Below are 17,604 nucleotides of genomic sequence, written 5' to 3'. Positions count from 1 at the left end.
CACACACTCCACTCTACGGGTGAACTCCACATACAATTTAATCGTGAGGTGTGGGCTTTAGGTCCAGCACAGACGGTTTCGCGCACACAAGAATATTTAAGAAGCCCTACATTCAGAGAATTTGCTCCTAGTCAGGATGACTGCTCTACTCGGAGGAATTAAGGAGGTAAAGCCTGCTCCCGAGTGGAGTCTACCAGACGAGGAGAAGGAGGCATCCTCACCGTGCCCGCTGTGTCCAGGATCTCGAGCATACACTGCTGGCAGTCCACTTCGACTTGCTGCGGCGGCGGGAAAAGATGAACACACACCGTCAAAACGCCGGTCTGCTCTGCTTTCCTCCCCCCTCCCCCCCACAGTGCATATTGACAACTAACTACACAGCCTTTCCTCAGCAGACGTTGTGCTGGCTGAGGCTTAATGTGGAGTTACGATTAAGAACAGGCGATCTCAGGCATTTTCTGTTAATGGTACAGGAGCCAGGGCTGTTAATGCCGAGTTTAGATAGTTCTGACCATTATAAACTCTGATAATAAAGAATAAAAAACACTATTATTAGAAAGAAAATGGTCAAAAATATATAAAAATGTTTATATTACCTTTAAGGAAAACAAAGCACAAAAGTTTTAAATAAGTCATTAATGCAGACAGGTTTTGGGGCAAAGAAATTTTGGCAACTTGCCATGTTTCAAGTTGTTAAAAGTTTTACTGAAATTTATATCCCAAATTTAATACATAACAAAATTAAGAGATGGGGGCCCTGGCTGGGTAGCTCAGTGGGTTAGAGCGTTGTCCCAGTATGCCAAGGTTTTGGGTTCAATCCCCCACCAAGGCACATACAAGGATCAACCAATGAATGCATTGTTAGGTGGAACAACAGATCCATGCTTCTCTCCTTCTCTCCCTTCCTCTCTCTCTAAAATGTCAATAAATAAAGTTTATTAAAAAAAGAGATAACGGGAACACAGAAGTGCTCGTGGGTAACACTGAACTCATACAGCCCTCGAGACTTTAAGAACAAGGTACTTCTTTGCTAAAGCTGTGTGCATGAGGTGAAACTTTATACACTGAACTTTTATTTTCCCAGCATCTTATAAAAGAAGAGAAGGTTGGCCTAAAGAAAGTATCAACTCTCACCTGTATGGAACATTTTTAATCAAGAAGGGATTAAGAAAAGTGGCCAATCTCCTGCATTCCAGGTACAGATCCCCATTTGTAGTTAAAGCTTTAACCAGCAACTTATTTGGGGGAAATTTCTGCAATGCAACACTGTCTTCTGAAGTTAACCTGAGGACTATTTTAAACTCTGCCTCTGGGTCAGACCAGGGACTGAGGAGCACCACTGGCGGCCGCAGACACCCCGTCCCACCACCACGTACGGGTGGGTCTGGTGGTCTGTGAATGGGCGGATTCAAGGCACGATGAGTTAGGCCTGCAGTTTCTCGAAGTCTCTGAAGCACAATTTTGTATACAATCTGCAGATAATGAAACTGCTCCTCCAGTACAGCTGGATGAACTTAATTTCCTATTTGCTGAAAGGTAGGTTTAATCTTCTTTTTTTTTTTGGTGTATCATTGGCTGCTAGTCTTTCTTATAACTCTAGGTTCCCCCCACCCCCCGCCCATAATGTCTAGGAAATAAAACAATAAAAATGCTCTACAATTCTATCTAGTCTTAGGGTTAAATAAAATACTACTTTTGTCAAGATCAACTTTTTCCTTTTAAATAAGCTTTACTGTTCAGGTCACAACAAAACAGGGCGGGAAGCAGAGTTCCCACACACCTGCCCCTGCTCCCCACTAGCCTCCCTCGCCCTCAGCACCCCACACCAGGGTCGGTGCTGCTGGGACCAACGAGCCTACTATATTGACACCCCGGTGCCATGCAAAGTCCACAGGTTACAACAGAGTTCACTCCTGGTTACCTTAATTGTGGGTTGGAACAAATGCAGAATGGCACGTGTCTACCATTACAGTATCACACAGAACCCAGTAACTAGCTTTGTATAGTCTAAAGATGAAGTACTACCTTTAAAGTTATTATCTAACTAAACATAAATCTTTCAGTCACTGGAAAACTGCGTGCATCAAAGTGATCTTGATTTTAGTTCACAAGGTTTGTCAAAAATATACCTACTTATTTATGTGCAATTTTTCTACATTAAAAATATTCCCCACTAGGAAAATGAGTATATTAAAGAACAGATTACTAAGCTCCCTGTAGCTAAGCAGTATTCAATAACAAATATTTTGTCTAGGTGTAACTTTCTTTAAAAGATTTTATTTATTTATTTTTAGACAGAGGGAAAGGGAGGGAGAAAAAAAGGGAGAGAAACATCAATGTGTGGTTGCCTCTTATGCGCCTGCACCAGGGAACCTGGCCTGCAACCCAGGCACATGTCCTGACTGGGAATCGAACCAGCGACCCCCTGGTTCGCAGGCCAGCGCTCAATCCACTGAGCCACACCAGCCAGGGCTAGGTGTAATTTTTAAAAACAGATACAGAACATTTGTATCATTTCTCAAAACTATTTTTAGGAAGCAATTCCACGGATGTGAAGTTTTAAAGTCGTACGGAACTGCTTGTAAGCATGTGCACGCATACAAGTTCGATATTTTACCTTTCTGTAGGAGTCTTCTATCGTCGGGTCATATTTTTCAACAAAAATTCCCTGAACGAACTGAACTGTCTGAAAAAAAAAAAAAAGGCAGAAAAAAGTTAAGGACCTGAAAGAAAAACCAACCCCTACAATGGTACTTAACCCCACACGGCGGTGACGATGAAATGACATTGAGTGAGAACTCTGGGCGAACGTGCAAACGTGAGGCATCACTGTTTTTCGACGTAAGGCCGCCCCGACAGACGGGGGCAGGCCTGGGGGAAAGGCGGCAGGCACGCTAGGACACCGCCAGCAACCGCCATGTTGCTGACATGGCACCACTAATTACTATGCTGAGCTTTAAAATACAACACATACAAATAACGACACATTCTGGTTTATTAAAAAATGAAAATTATCAGCAAACTCTTATTACTCCTCTATGTATCTATAGTAACTTTTATCTCGTGGTCTTAGAGGAGACAGACAAAAGGTTCTAAATTGTACAGTCTTAAACCGGTCTTTCAAATTTGGGGGGGAAAGGGAATTAAAATGTATTGAATTTACTAAATGTATAATCGCATTCAAATTTCACATTCACCTCAGGCATTTTTCCCATTTGCCAGCTGAGATTCAAACGTAGGCCGCCCTGATTCCAAAGCCTTATGCTTTTTGTCGGGAAATGCTGCCTACAAATCCTTTTCAGATTATCTACTTTCATCTCTAGGATCACGGTAAGCTCGGACTAGGAACTAGGTATTTTGTCATTTGACAAATGAAAAGAAGTACTGAAGATGATTGTGAAGTATTTCCTGGACAGCTTTAAAACAGGATCTGGCCCATTCCTGCCTGAAAACAAGGTTAAGTACGTGGGGCTGAGCTCACGTACACCTGAGTTACCCAGAGGAGTATTCTGTACGTGATTTTAGTTAGCTTCAGCTAAACAGATTAACTTGAATGTAGTAAACTTCTATTCTTCAAAGGAAACTCAGGATATAATTATACCAAAAACTTTCAAGGATTTAATCACCTCATCTTCTTAGTACTACGTATACTTTAAATATGAAAAATTTCCTAATATGCTTTAGACTAGAGCAAAGGTCCTCAGTATGGTTCAGGGCAGAGATTTAGGGGGGAAAAAGGACTGTTTTCCTAATAATACTATAATGCATTCTCTCATAAATTTACAGTGGAGTTTTTCAAAGGACACACACACACACACACACACACACAGGGTCTGGCCCAATAATGCCCCTTTTTATTACAAAATCATAGACACGTAATCTGTAGCATAACAATACCACACTCAAGCACTCCATAGGGCATTTAAGGTGAAAAGTTCAAATTAAAACTATAAATTGTTACACCCATATTATTACCCTACTGACCACAATCACATGGGCGTTACTTCTGCCAAGCCCTGTGCACCGCATGCTTTAAAAAGAAATCGATGCAGAAGCAGGCATGAGAGAACCCAAGTCACTCTACAAGCCAGTCGTTGGACAGGGACTTGCAAAAAAAGACAATTCCATACTTTTCACTCCTTTCTTATAAACGCAAGCTTTGGTTACTTCTTTGAACCTCATTCTCTCAGTTCTCACGGACATCTCATTCATTCATTCATTCATTCATTCATTCATACAGACCATTGTTTTCCCGCTGGACCCTCTGCTCCCCTCCCCACTCACTGTCTTTCCTGTACCAGTCACTCCCTTCTCCTGCAGCCTTGTCTTCCCCTCCACTGGACGACCACCTCCAGCCCACTAACACGCTCTCCCATCTCCCAACCGAAAACGAAAACCTCCCCTGCCCCCTCGCTGTCCCTCTCATCTACAAGGGGGGTCCCACCACCTCGGCTCCCGTTCCCTCTTCCACCCACCCCGGCAGGGTCACAACACCATCCCTTACTGAAGCTGCTCTTGTCAGGCCCAGCCACCTCCTCGCTCCCGGATCCTTTTCCTCTGCCTGACCGACCTCCGAGCAGTCAGTAAAGACACAGTCTTCACATTCAGGTACAAGACATTCCCTTCCATGTATGCGGGATCCTTCGATTCTCCCTCCCATTCAAAGGCTGAGAGGTCCTCAGAGCCCGGTCCTGAGCTCGCTCCTCTCCCTAGACAGCCTTACTTATTCCTACGGATTTTCATTTTTAATTATTTTTAATACTCAGCCTCTCCCATTGGAGTGTAAGTTCCTTAAAATACAAAACAATCTTACACCTCTTTGAATCAGGAGCACTAGTGTTTGACACATAGTAGGAGCCACTGAATACTCGGTCGGTGAACGCATGAGGAGTGACCACCACAAAACTATGCATCCACGGTTACCAAAAGAACCCTGTCCCCTCTGGGCTAGATGTAAGCCTATGAAAAAATACTGGCCCCTTTTCTCTTCAGTGACTTGACATTTCAAAGCAAGAGAATATCAGTGTTCCTCTCGGATTGCACTAAGTAGTTACAGCCAGGCGGCTAACTTACCAGAGCAGACTTCCCCACGCCTCCTGAACCAAGGACCACTAGCTTGTACTCACGCATGATGTGGTCTGTTTAAATACTGACAACCTGGAGGAAAAAAAAAAACGAAGATTACTATTCAGTTGGCCAAAAAGTCTGTTACCTTTTTTCCATAAAATAAAAGACACATTTTTCATTTTCACCAATAACTTTACTGATTTGGATATTGGAGTGTGTCAGCTCTCTCCTGCTATGGGATTCTAGTGGCAGAGGCCAGCGGTGCTGCCAAACACCTTCCAGTGCATCAGACAGCCCCACAGCAGAGAAGTATTTGGCCAAAATGTCAATATACCAAGAAACTCCGCAAACCACTTTTGATACATTGGATCGGTCACAGCACCTTCTCCATACGCTGCACAAATCTTTTTCTGTACTTCAGTTGTGTTATCTTTCTTGAAATAACAAAGCATAATATGCCAAAAATGTTGCATGTCTTCTTCCATCTCCATTATTAAAATGGCTACACAAAAATCCACCAATTCTGATTTTTAGAAGAATGCACGCTGATATGACAGCTGTCACAATACAACCTAGCACATTTTTTTTGAGTGAAGTTAAAGACAACTAAGCACTACCAGAGCCATAGTATAAAAAACTCGTAACCAATTTTTTTTGGCCAAGCCAATACATATACTAAGATTAGCCTAAGAATGTACAACTGTTACACAAAATAATATGAGGTTTTGTTTTGTTTGCTTTCTCCCCCAAGACTATCAAAGCAAAGGCAGAGAGGCTACACAGTAAAACCACACAGAGTTTAACATAAACTTCCAGGACTACGGCCACGCATTTTGATTCATTACAGATCCTCTTTGACCAGCGTCAACCATTAGCCTGTTCATATTACTTTTAAGACTGATCAGAAAATAAGGTTCAAACTAGCAGCTGTAAGTACAATTATAAATTCAATTATTTATGAAGCTATCATTTAAACAACTTACATACTTTTTTAAAAAGTTTACTCATAACCTTAATATAATGTACATGCTATTTAGTTTGCTTGAAATATGATATAATAATTCTATACTATTTTGCTCTCATCATTGTACTATAGCTGAACTATGTCAAATGTTACCTGGAAAATTACTAGGATAGGAATGGGAGATTATGGATGAAGCTGTTAGAACTTATTGCATAGGTGGGTAGTAGTAACATCTTCCATGAGGCCCAAACTGCTACAGAGACGAATTTCCAGCGGCCAGGATGGAACACATAAGAATGAGCTTTCCGTCCCACAGTCGCAGCACTACCAGACAACAGATAACAACAAGTGCTTTCCGACAGGCCGCAAAGCAGTACAGGGCTGTGATTGCCGGGGGGGGGGGGGGGGGGGGGGGGGGGGGGGGCGGGGACACGGGACGGAAGTGAGACCTGCCACACCCCGGCTTTCGGCTGGAAGGCGCAGTTCAGACTGGGGTGCAGGGAGGAGAGCTTACGCAGAGACCAGGAGCACACCAGGAAAGAAGAAAGTTATATACAGAAAATTCCAGAAATCTGCACAGAAGTTTGTCCACTTGAGTCTGTGGCCGAACACTAAGCCAGGCACGCAGGATGAAACTCCATGAGGTAAGATAAAGAATAAGCAAGCATCTACAAGGTGAACACTTCCAAGAGTGCTGGGAAATGATGGAGTTCGGACCAGGAAAGTCCTCCTTGTTGAAATACAGGCCATGGATTCAGCCCCGAAGATTGGCACTGGAGAATCTGTTCTAGATGCTCCTACCCCGGCTCAAACACAAGCCTCCAGCGGAGAGAGCCAGTCCACAAGCAACTCAACTGTGTGTCACAACAGAATCCAAAATTCTTTAAAAGAAGAAAAAAAAACATCCATCATAGAAAACATTGTAAAATTTACAATGTCCATTTCGTCCAATAAAAAGTTAGCAGACATGTGAAGAAGAAAGGAAATGAAACCTGAAATCGGGGTGAAACGAGCCAACGCCAGCAGTCCCAGAAATGAGGCCATGCAGTAAGGGCTCTGAAGCTGCTGTTATGAACATGCTCAGGATTTAAGGGAAAATGTGAGAAGAGATATGATAGGGGAAAAAGAACCAAAATTAACTTCTAGAGTTCAAAAATATCTGCAATAAAAATATCACTGGATGGGATTAACAGTCTACTAAATACGACCAAAGATTTCCAAGGCCTACGATGCAGAGAAGGAAGGCGAGGAGGCGGAGGGTGACGAGGGAGTCGGAAGGAGAAGGAGAGGGAGAAAGGGGAGAAGAAAAGTGTGAGAAGAGAGCCTCAGGACAACATCAAGCTATCAAAAAGATTTTCCAAACCTGATAAGAAATATAAATCAACAGATTCAAGAAATTCACTGAGCCCTCTCCTCAGTATAAATACAAAGAGGAGTACAAGGAACAATAATCAAATTCCTGAAAAACTGTCAAAAAGAGAAAATGTGAGAAGAGAAAGAATTCAGATAACAGAGGAGCAAACTTAAAATATGGAGCCTTTCTGAGAAGCTATGGAAGACAAGAAAATGAAACATATTTAGAATGCTTAAAAAGTAGTAAACCTAGAATGGTAAATACAATGAATGTATTCTTCAGAAATGAAAGTAAAAGCTTTTACAGACAAAAAAAGGGGGGGGGGGTGTGGCGGAGTGGGGGGCGCTGACCAGCATACTCTTACGAAAGAAAGCAAAGGAAGTTCTTCAAGGGAAGGGAAGTGCTGAGGCAGAAACTAGATCCATATAAAGGAATGAACTGTTGACAGATGCAACAACACGGATGGACACACTCAGCAAAGTAAGCCAGACAGACGCAAAGAGTGACTACTGTAGGATTCCACTTACTTAAGACCCTCGAAAAGATGCACTCAGTCACAGTGCCAGAAAGCTGCTCGGGCCCGTGGTGATAGGGCAGGGCTGGTGACAACAAAGGCGCACGAGGGAACTTAAGTGACCTGGACCTTGACTGTGGCGGTGGTTACACAGGTCCATACATTTACCAAAACTTACTGGACTGTACCTTTAAAATAGGTACCTTTTACTGCATGTAAATTATAGCTCAATAGAATTAATTTAGGAAAATTCAATGAGAAAAAGGGAAATTTCTCAGAATGCCAATGATATTCATAGTGTCATGAACTGAATGCATCCTCTGCAAAGTTTTACCTTGAAATCCAACCCCTAACTCGATGGTACTAAGAGGAGGGGCCTTTGGGAGGTAACTGGGGTTAGATGAGGTCATGAGGGCGGAGCCCTGATGAGGGGGTTAGTGCCTTTACATGAGACCCAAAAAGTTTGTTTCTCTCTGTGCTCGCCTTGTGAGGATACAAGCCAGGGAGCAGGTCCTCACCACACATTTGATCTGCCAGAACTTTGATGTTGGGCTTCTCAGCCTCCAGAACCGGGAAAAGGAAACTTGTTGTTTACGCCATCCAGTCTATGGTAATTTGTTCCTGAGCTGATTAAGTAACAGTAAGGCTGTATTAGTAGACTATGCAACAGACACTATGGCAAGTACGGCTGTTCTGCATCAAACACCCAGAAAGCATCTCCTGGGCATCACAGTTCTTTGCTAGGTACCAGGAACACAAAAATCAAAAGCATATGTTTCCCTTCCTCAAGTAGCTCATAGAGGGAAAAACAAATGACCACCATATGACGTGAACAAAGTTACTACAAAGGCACAATCAGAGGGCTGGGGAGGGGCAGAGGAACAAAGGGGAGTGCAAGACAGTTTTTCAGTGCAAGTTACGTAAGAGCTAAGTGAACAACTGAGTAGGAACGCTCCAGGTACGCAGGGAAGGGCGCTGGAAGCAGGGGAACAGCCGGAGCAAGCACGCTCACCCATGACAGAGAGAAGATCCAGTGTGGCTGGAACACAGGGTTTTAACAGGTCTAAAAAGGGAGGCTGGGTATGGGGACTGGGCAGTACTTGCAAAGGCATTTGCCATATTTAAAGAGTTTATACCTCACCTAGTAAGCAATGGGGAGAAAATAGTGATTCTTTAAAAAAAAAAAAGTAATACAGTTAGATATATTCTCTAGCAAAATAGCTGGTAACAGTCCCCATATCCAATGGACTGAAGAAAGGAGAAAGAGAAGCAGGGAGGGCAGGGAGGGCAGGGAGGACAGTGAGGAGGCCCCCGGGAAGGCTGTCCAGGAGCCCAGGGCTGAAGAGGGAACAGCGGTCCCTGCAGGGAGAGCTGAGAGGACCTCGTGGCTGACCACGGGCCATCATTCAGGCGAATGAAGAAGAAGAGTCAACGATAATTCCTAAATACCTAGCTTGGACAAATGAGGTGGCTGGCACATGCCTCCCATTAAGACAGGAACTACAAAAGGTTTAAAACCAAAATAATGCTTTCTGCCAAACATTCAGCTTGAGATTCCTGAGGAAAAAGTAACGTGGAAGAGGTATGTGCTGGACACTAGTCATCCTATGCCTCTACCTGCACCAGGTGATTCTCTGACTTCCATTGGAAAGAACGCTGACAGTGAAACAGGAGCGCACGCACCTCACCCAGACAGATTCGCAGACCTGAAACTCCCTTTCCTGGCCCCAACCGATTCTTAGTCGGAGGGCTGCTGTCATTTCAACAAGGTGTGATTTCATGATTTCATTCAATCCAAAAATGTGTATTTTCAAGAGGGAATACTAATACTCTGCCAGTTGCCTTCCAGGGCAAGAAAATTTGGGGAAAGCACTGGGGCATGGCCAAATTATTCTGCGTATTCTGCAACAATAAAATACTTGGCCTCTCTGCCTCAGGGAAAGTGGCACGGCACTCAAGGCCCAAAGTCATGTTTCACACACACCGTGTGTACAGAGGATTATTTCTTTCACACAGAACACACACCATGGCTTATAGATGTAAATCTGTATGCGCACACGCACATACAAAAATGTAAAGCTCGGGTAAGAAAACACACACACACACACAAATACCCAATAAGGAATGGCGTGAATTAATATTTTCTTTTTAAAGGGGTTAGTTCTAGCTCATGACTGCCAAGTGAGAAAACCACCATTCTCTCCCAAGCAAATCCCATGCCTTTTTATGGAAGTCCCCGTGCCCTGCACTCCCGCACGGCACCAGGAAGCACCCACTCCGGGTACGGTTCCCGACAAATAAGGAGGACAAGAACAAACATTACACCATGTTTACATTTTAAGTCAATCTTGAGTCCCTAACATTATGGTCCAAAGTTACACTATAGCTTTTTTCTCTTTTTCCTTCCGCAATAGCACTTCCAAACTTCACAAAATAATATATAACTTGATTGTCTTTATGACACAAATTGATCCCACCTTGTTTTTAAATATGTACACCAAGTAATTCAAAGACAAAATCGTTTCTCTACAACTAAACCTAAAAAACAAAATCTATTAAAGAAAATTTAGTTGTGACACGAATTTTTAGAGAAAAAAATTTTTACATTAAAAAACACTGATGGTAGTTTCTTAACAAGCAGTTATTTTGTTGGTTATAGTTCAATGTTTACAGAAGCCACGAATATTTAAAAACTGACAACTGACCACAGCATGCTGGGGGCTGGGAGGGGGGGCAGTGATGAGTAAGTATGGAAATCAGGGCTAAGATTTAACTTTCTAAAATAGGAAGTGTTCTTCATAGCACATAGTAATGGAAGTTCAGCTTTTTGTGACATGAAGTCACATTATTTTTTCACTGAGAATCTTCTTGATACTTTCTTCCCCTTCTTCTCCGGACCGGCACCTCGGGAGGAGGAGGGAGATAGAGGTAAAGTGATGAGACACGCCGTCCTCCCCAGTAGTTTACAAACCAGTCCTCGAACCCCTGCCGCCGACACACCCAGCCCCACAGCGCTCCCCACCCTCCCCGCCTGCCGTGGCAGGAGATAAACGCCTGTGGACAGAAGAGGCCCACGTGGGTTCCCAGCAAAAGGAGGCGATCACAAATTTGAGGAACACAGTTTGATGGGGGCAATAAAGTCAACAAACAAAACATGATTCAAAGAAAACTGAGTTCAGAGGGCCTGTAAAGACTGCAAAGGAAACGCAATGTCCTTAAAGACATTTGTGAAGGACACAGTGGAAAACTTAGCACATAAAATACGACCACTGAAAAAGCCCAGCAGACGGGCTGAAGGGAAAACCGGGTGTGGCCGGAAAGCAGGTCCGCGAACCAGGGCCCGAGCCCACCACAGAGCGTGGAGCCCATGGACAGGGGCAGAGCGCTCGAAAAGGAGGAGGATAAACCCCAGGTCTGCCAGCTATCTGGAAGGAGGTCTAGAAATTGAACAGAAACACCGAAGAAATAACAGAAGGACATTTCCAGAGGTAAACTAAGAAAGTTAGGAATCATCAGATTTAAAGTGCCCGGTGAATGCAACCACCGCCATCCTCATCAAGAGTCACAACTGCAAATACTGTAGTTGAAATTTCAAACCACCAAAAGTGAAGGCAAAATCCTGAACATTTCCTAGAGAGAAAAAATATATCCCCACCGCCCGAACGTGGGCGGGCTCAGTAAACAAACAGCAGAAGTGGGGCTGTCAGACTTCTGAAGCCCGAGAGAGCACCAGAGCGAGCACCAGAGCGAGCACCAGAGCTGCCCTCAAGCTGCCACTTTGGAGAGACCACAGACACAGAGTGGCCTGCGGGGCCCCGGCTCTCGGAGTCCTCCCAGAACTATGAGTAAAGGAGCCTTCGAGATGAGTCCCGACAGCCACTGTCTGACTACAACCCCGAGAGACCTTAGTCCAGGGCCACGGGCTGAGCCACGCCCTGATTCCACAGCCAGGAAACTTGGAGTGGTAATGCATGGTTATTGTTTTAAATCACTACACTCCAGAATAGGTTAATGACTAAAAGCAGAAGAAGAAAGGAAAAATAAAGGAACAAAGATCAGACAGACAAATAGAAAATAAATAGATGTCAGACTATCCAAATATATCAGTAATCACATTAATAAATGTGATAGAAAAAAAAGTTAAAACACCGAGCAAAATATGTAAAGCACAGCTGACAGAACCAGAGTGAAAACCAGGCAAATACACAACCGTGACTGGATGTTAACATTTAACCCCACAGAGACACATGGAATGCCACGCCACGCCCCACGGCGGCAAAGCACTCGTTTTCCAAGTGCACGTGGATCACTGATCCGCACAGACCACGCAGGGCCACAAATCAGGTCTCAACAAATTCCAGAGGACTGAAACCAATACAAAAATACCACCACACAACCTCAGAACGACTGTAAGTTCAACAGCACTACAATAAATAATACAAACAGTAAGAACTAATGATAAAACTACATATCAAAAATTAGTGGAGTTGATAATCCAACAAAAAGGAAAATTATCCAAGAAATGGAAAGGCACTACAACAAGAAATCATGGCAAACAATCACATCAGTAAAAATTATAGCTAGAAATCTAATTATCACTATAAAATACATACAAAAATCTGGAAATAAAACTATGATTATCTCAATATTATGGTTTGGGAGGAGTTAAAAAGTAAAGTTACGTTAAAGTTTTTCTCTTGGAAAAGGGTAAGGATACTGAATCTCTATATATACATGTTAAAAAATATAAATCTAAATGTGAAAAATGTAGTGTCAACAACTGGATTATATATAACCTAAAAATCACTAGAGGAAAAATGGACAAAGGAATCTCGACCAATTCAACGTGAGGTAGAAAATGAAAAATAGCCCTGGCTGGTGTGGCTCAGCGGATTGAGCACTGGCCTGCAAACCAAAGGGTTGCCAGTTCGATTCATAGTCAGGGCTGGGTCCCCAGTGCGGGATGCCCAAGAGGCAACCACACACTGATACTTCGTTTCCTCTCTTTCTCCCTTCCTTACTACCTCTCTAAAAATAAATAAATAAAATCTTTTTAAAAAAAGAAAATGAATACATAACAGTAAAGAAAGGTACACAAAAGTAATAAGAAAAAACAAATCAGCCCCAATACAGTAAAAAGAAATCCCCCCAAATCTTAACTTTGTAAACCACAAATGATAAAAGTTGAAGACTTAGAAAACAATATACCTCAATGTTACATGTTGTATGAATAGCTTATTTTGTCTTTTCTGGTTTTAAACACTGCCTGAACTATAGGTGTTTCTTTTGTGGCGATTCACTCCAAAACCATCTCTAGATATGGCGGGCCATCTAGTTCTTTCCAATCTACCCTCACAAGACAGCCATGCCGCTGCTGGGGGATCTGGCAGCGAGAATGTTCTCCACCCGCTCTGCTGGTTCTTTGCGGTGCCCGCACAGCAGTAAGCAGAACAGAGAGAACTCCCCTTCCGGTCTGCGCCACTGCCAATACTGAAGACAGCTATCTCCCCGCCCTGCCCGCCATATCCTCTCTTTCAGTAGGCAGCTCTAGTTTCTTTTCCAAATGATAAAGTTTCAGATTCTGTTATCATCTGGTCTTCTCTGCAGAAGCTTTAGTTCTTTACTCACATAAAAGTAATATATGCAAATTGGCACTATCAGCAGGCATTACAAAAATAAAAGCACTTGGAACAAAAAAAACAGCATTCACTATATCCTCTTAACCTACGACAACAACTTCAAACTTCTGTTTCTTTGAATGTTTTCCCCTATATTTGTAAATAAGACGGTTATACTACTATCTCTTGGTTTTCAGTTTTAGATACTGCCATTATGGTAGATGAGAATTTTAGCTCTCTTAAGTAACACACAGAAAAGTAGTACATTAAGACTGCCTTTCCTTTTTTTGTATAACTTGTTTTTATTCTAGAATTTTTGTGTATCAACATAATTTTCCACCCAAATTTGCCAGATAATCAATTCAACCTTCTTACTTATTCAGGAGTCAAAGTTTTGGCAAGTTTGATAAAGTTCTTGAAAGGCTTAATATGCTGTTATGACAACACATAAAATAATCCACTGTTTGAAATCATTCCTTAGACGAAAGTGTGTTGGTACGCTTTTCTAATAATCACCTCTGTAGCAGCAGTAGTTACGGCATCTCTTTTATGTTTATTGTTTGTTTATGCCATTCCCCGGTCCCTGGGTCAATCTTAGCAGGTCTGTTCATTTTATGACTTTTTCATAAACTCTGGCTTTATGCATTCTTCACTGTGGCTTGTTTTATATTACTTTAATTTCTGTTCTTAAGTCTATTATTTCTTTCCTTTCTCTTTCTACTTTACATTGAGTGCTTGGCTATTTAAGTTTCAGCCTTTCTCATTTCCAACTGATACCTCGGGCATTCCACCAGGGATCCCTTTCCCTCTACCTACAGTGCATCTTTGTAAATTTGTCTTAGTGGTGTTCTCTTAGTGGTAAAAAAATCATTGTTTTTATTTTTCAGAGAACTTTATGTTACCTACACTCTTTAAAAATATTTTAGCTTTAATAGTTATTTATTTTCAGCACACTGTAGTCATTATTCTCTTGTCTTCTAGTTTTAATTTTTCCTTTCAATAAATCAAACTAATTGTAGATCTTTTGAAGGTAATTGTCTTCTCTCCATGGCTATTTTTAAGATCTCTGAACATGTGCAGATTTAACCATGAACTGTTTAGGTTTTGATTTTTATAGCCTGTTTAGGATTTGTGTTTTTGCAGTTTAAAAATTTCAAAATCATAATCTCATCAAATGTTATCTCTACTTGATTTTTCTTCACATCTGGATTCTGTTCAACTGTTAGAGCTTCTCATGCTCTTTTATTATTTAGAACATGGACTAGGCTCCTGTAATAAGGGGCCCTACTGTGGCTTTAAACAAAATTCAAGATTTTTTCCCTCTCACATGACAGATGGAAGGGACAGAGCAGGCTGGTCTGGCAGCCTGGCAAGCTACTGTGGCCGAACATCTCGTTGCTCTGTCGTCCTCACAGCGCTGCCCTCTTCCACACAGCTAAGACTAGTTCGCCACCATGCCCGCACTCCAGGCCATGGGAAGGAGGAAAAGGAAGGGAAGGGATACCCCTCTCCTCTTACAGGCATGATCTGTAGGGTTAAATCCTACACATGCGTCACTTCCACTTGCATCCAAGTTGCCAAACCTTGTCATACAGCCAAACCTTACTGTCACAAAGGTTTGTCATACAGTCAAAGCTTACTGTCACAAAGTCAAAGCTTACTGTCACAAACAGACGCTGTAAAGCTTGGTCAACAAAGTAGCTGACGAACACATCCATCACTTGGGAGAACTGAATCAAGGAAAATCAGCAATTTCTGCCACGACTCGCCAATTCCTTTTTCCCCATAGATATTTTCCATCCCGGCCTCTTCATTTTGGTTAATTTATTGTTGAGATCATCTCCCAGTGCACTAAATCCTCCAGTCTAATCTATTATTAAATGTATCTATTGAGTTTTAAAAACTTTGATTTAGAGTTTCCACCTCTAGAAGTGCCCATCCCGGGCTCCTCCCCCAGCCTCATTCTTCTTCTCGCAGGCAGTCTCGCGAAATGGTTAAAAGTCTGACGGGTGCTTCCTGTCTGGCTAGAATCCTGCTCCATGGCTTACTAAACCCGGCTACAACTTTGCCTCTGAAATGCTGAATCCTGGGAATGCATCAGTACCCAAAAATATCCCACACTCTGTGCCTTTGGGTAGGATATGCGTTCTTAAATCCATGAGCTGTCAAAAAAAAAAAAAAGTAAAAGCCTATATTCTATTTTAGCCACACAGTAAGTCATCAGAAAGTGCATCATAGGGGAACCCTTTTTACTTGTATTACCACCTACTTAGTAAAATGAATATTCTTTAGCAACTGCTATCATCACAGGCTAATAAAAACATTTGTAAACCATGAAGAAAATTTTATAGACAATCACCAACACTTTCTAGGTTGACAAAAATATCTTTTTCTCAAAAAATAAGGTTTACTAAATTAGGTTTACTAATTTATGCTAGGTATAGCTAAGTATATCAATGCTAGACACTTGATTCTCTTAAGGGCATTGCCTCATAAATTATATAATCATAATTTTAAAATGTAAGACTAATACAAAAAACAAGCCAAGTCTAAAGTATGAATTTAGAATAGTTTCTAAAGCAAAATGGCATAACTGTCACTAAATTTCTGAAATTGTTATTCTTTAAAGACTATTTCACTTCTTAAAACCGGCTCACATGCCTGGACCTTTCCCAAGGGAGAGCACATGATGTGACCTGCAGCGACTAAATTTTATGTGGCATTTTATCATCTATAAAGGTCTTCCCCTTTGTATTTTTTAGTGCATCAAAATCAAAACTGTATAGCATCATCCCCATTCGAAAGATGAGAAAACCATGCGAAGTTTAACTTGGATTAAATGATGTAAGTGAAAACTAAGAGGCTGTATGTTTCCTGATTTTATTTACTTTAAAGATTTTATTTACTTATTTTTAGAAAGAGGGGAAGGGAGAGAGGGAAAGATCCATGTGCAAGAGAAACTTTGGTTGCTTCCACACACCCCCTACTGGGGACCAGGCCCACATCCCAGGCATGTGCCCTGACCGGGAATCAAACCTGAAACCTTTCGGTTTGCAGGCCAACACTCAATCCACTGAGCAACACCAGCCAAGGCTCTCTCTTGATTTTAAATGCCATTCTCTTTTCTATGTAATATGACTTGCTATATAACAACAACAGCATGCATGTACTGAGAGCTTCATTCCAGGTACCACATTCCATGTGGTATTCATTCCATGAGTACCACATTCCAGGTACTATTGTAGAAATCCTCACAGAAAGCTTATGAGGTGGGGACTAGTAATTTGTCCAAACCACAAATCTAGTAAGAGAAGCCAGGATTCAAAATCAGACAGCCTGGTTCCAGAGTTTATACTCTTCAACCATCAGACTAACTTGCCCCTACTCATATATGTACACAGAAATTTGTATTTGCATAGAATACCTTTGGAAGGAAACTGAGGAATGAAGGGACATGGAAAAAAGAGAGATTTTTTCACTATGCCTTGCATGAATTTCTTGAAGGTCAGGCAGAGGCAGGGGTGTCGGTAGAGGGAAATTATAATAAACATGGAATTCCATTTAACAAGGTACAAATTCAGGAGAATGAAGAGTCTAATGAAAAAATTATTTTAAGAAGTCTAGGTAGCTCGAGCATTTTCAACGAAAAGGAGGGGGAAGGACTGAGCACAGGTGTGCCTGCGTCCCTGTACGATAGAGAGCCTAGGAACCTGACACTTTCTGACCAGAGGGGGGAAAGCCACCTAAGGTTTTTAAGCAGAGAATCTGAGGGGAAAAGAAGACTGATAGGAACAGTATGGCTGGAACAGAAGAATGAGAAACTGGAGTGTATGCACTAGTTAGGAGGGTACGGAACGGGCCTGAGACTTGAAACAGAAAGAGGGTTCATCTTCAAGTAAGGGACGCAGTTCAGCAACGTTGCTGTGAACAGCAAACGAGACAACGCATGTGAACGCCCTGCTGTTGTGAGGAGAGTGTCACTGGTGCTTCGAGCAGAACGGCAGGAGGTAATGCACAACAAGGGTGGAGAGCACTGTCGGATTAGGGACTTAGAGTCTGGAGCCAGCACAATACCATGTATTGATGC

General features: G+C 42.2%; 1 protein-coding gene across 1 annotated transcript in view; it reads right to left on the bottom strand.

The window, feature by feature from the left end:
• The window catches only part of RAP1A (RAP1A, member of RAS oncogene family), a 64,116-nt gene that overhangs the window by 12,033 nt on the left and 34,479 nt on the right, over window positions 1-17,604 (bottom strand). The window contains exons 2-4 of the mRNA XM_028502886.2: window positions 5,074-5,157; window positions 2,618-2,686; window positions 222-278 (exon numbers count right to left, since the gene is read on the bottom strand). Coding sequence (XP_028358687.1) covers window positions 222-278; window positions 2,618-2,686; window positions 5,074-5,130 — 183 coding nt within the window. The 5' untranslated portion in view covers window positions 5,131-5,157. The remainder of the gene's footprint in view (window positions 1-221; window positions 279-2,617; window positions 2,687-5,073; window positions 5,158-17,604) is intronic.

The sequence above is a fragment of the Phyllostomus discolor genome, chromosome 14 (genome assembly GCF_004126475.2).
Source record: "Phyllostomus discolor isolate MPI-MPIP mPhyDis1 chromosome 14, mPhyDis1.pri.v3, whole genome shotgun sequence".
Taxonomy (NCBI): Eukaryota; Metazoa; Chordata; class Mammalia; order Chiroptera; family Phyllostomidae; genus Phyllostomus; species Phyllostomus discolor.
This window is presented reverse-complemented; position numbering and strand designations above follow the sequence as displayed.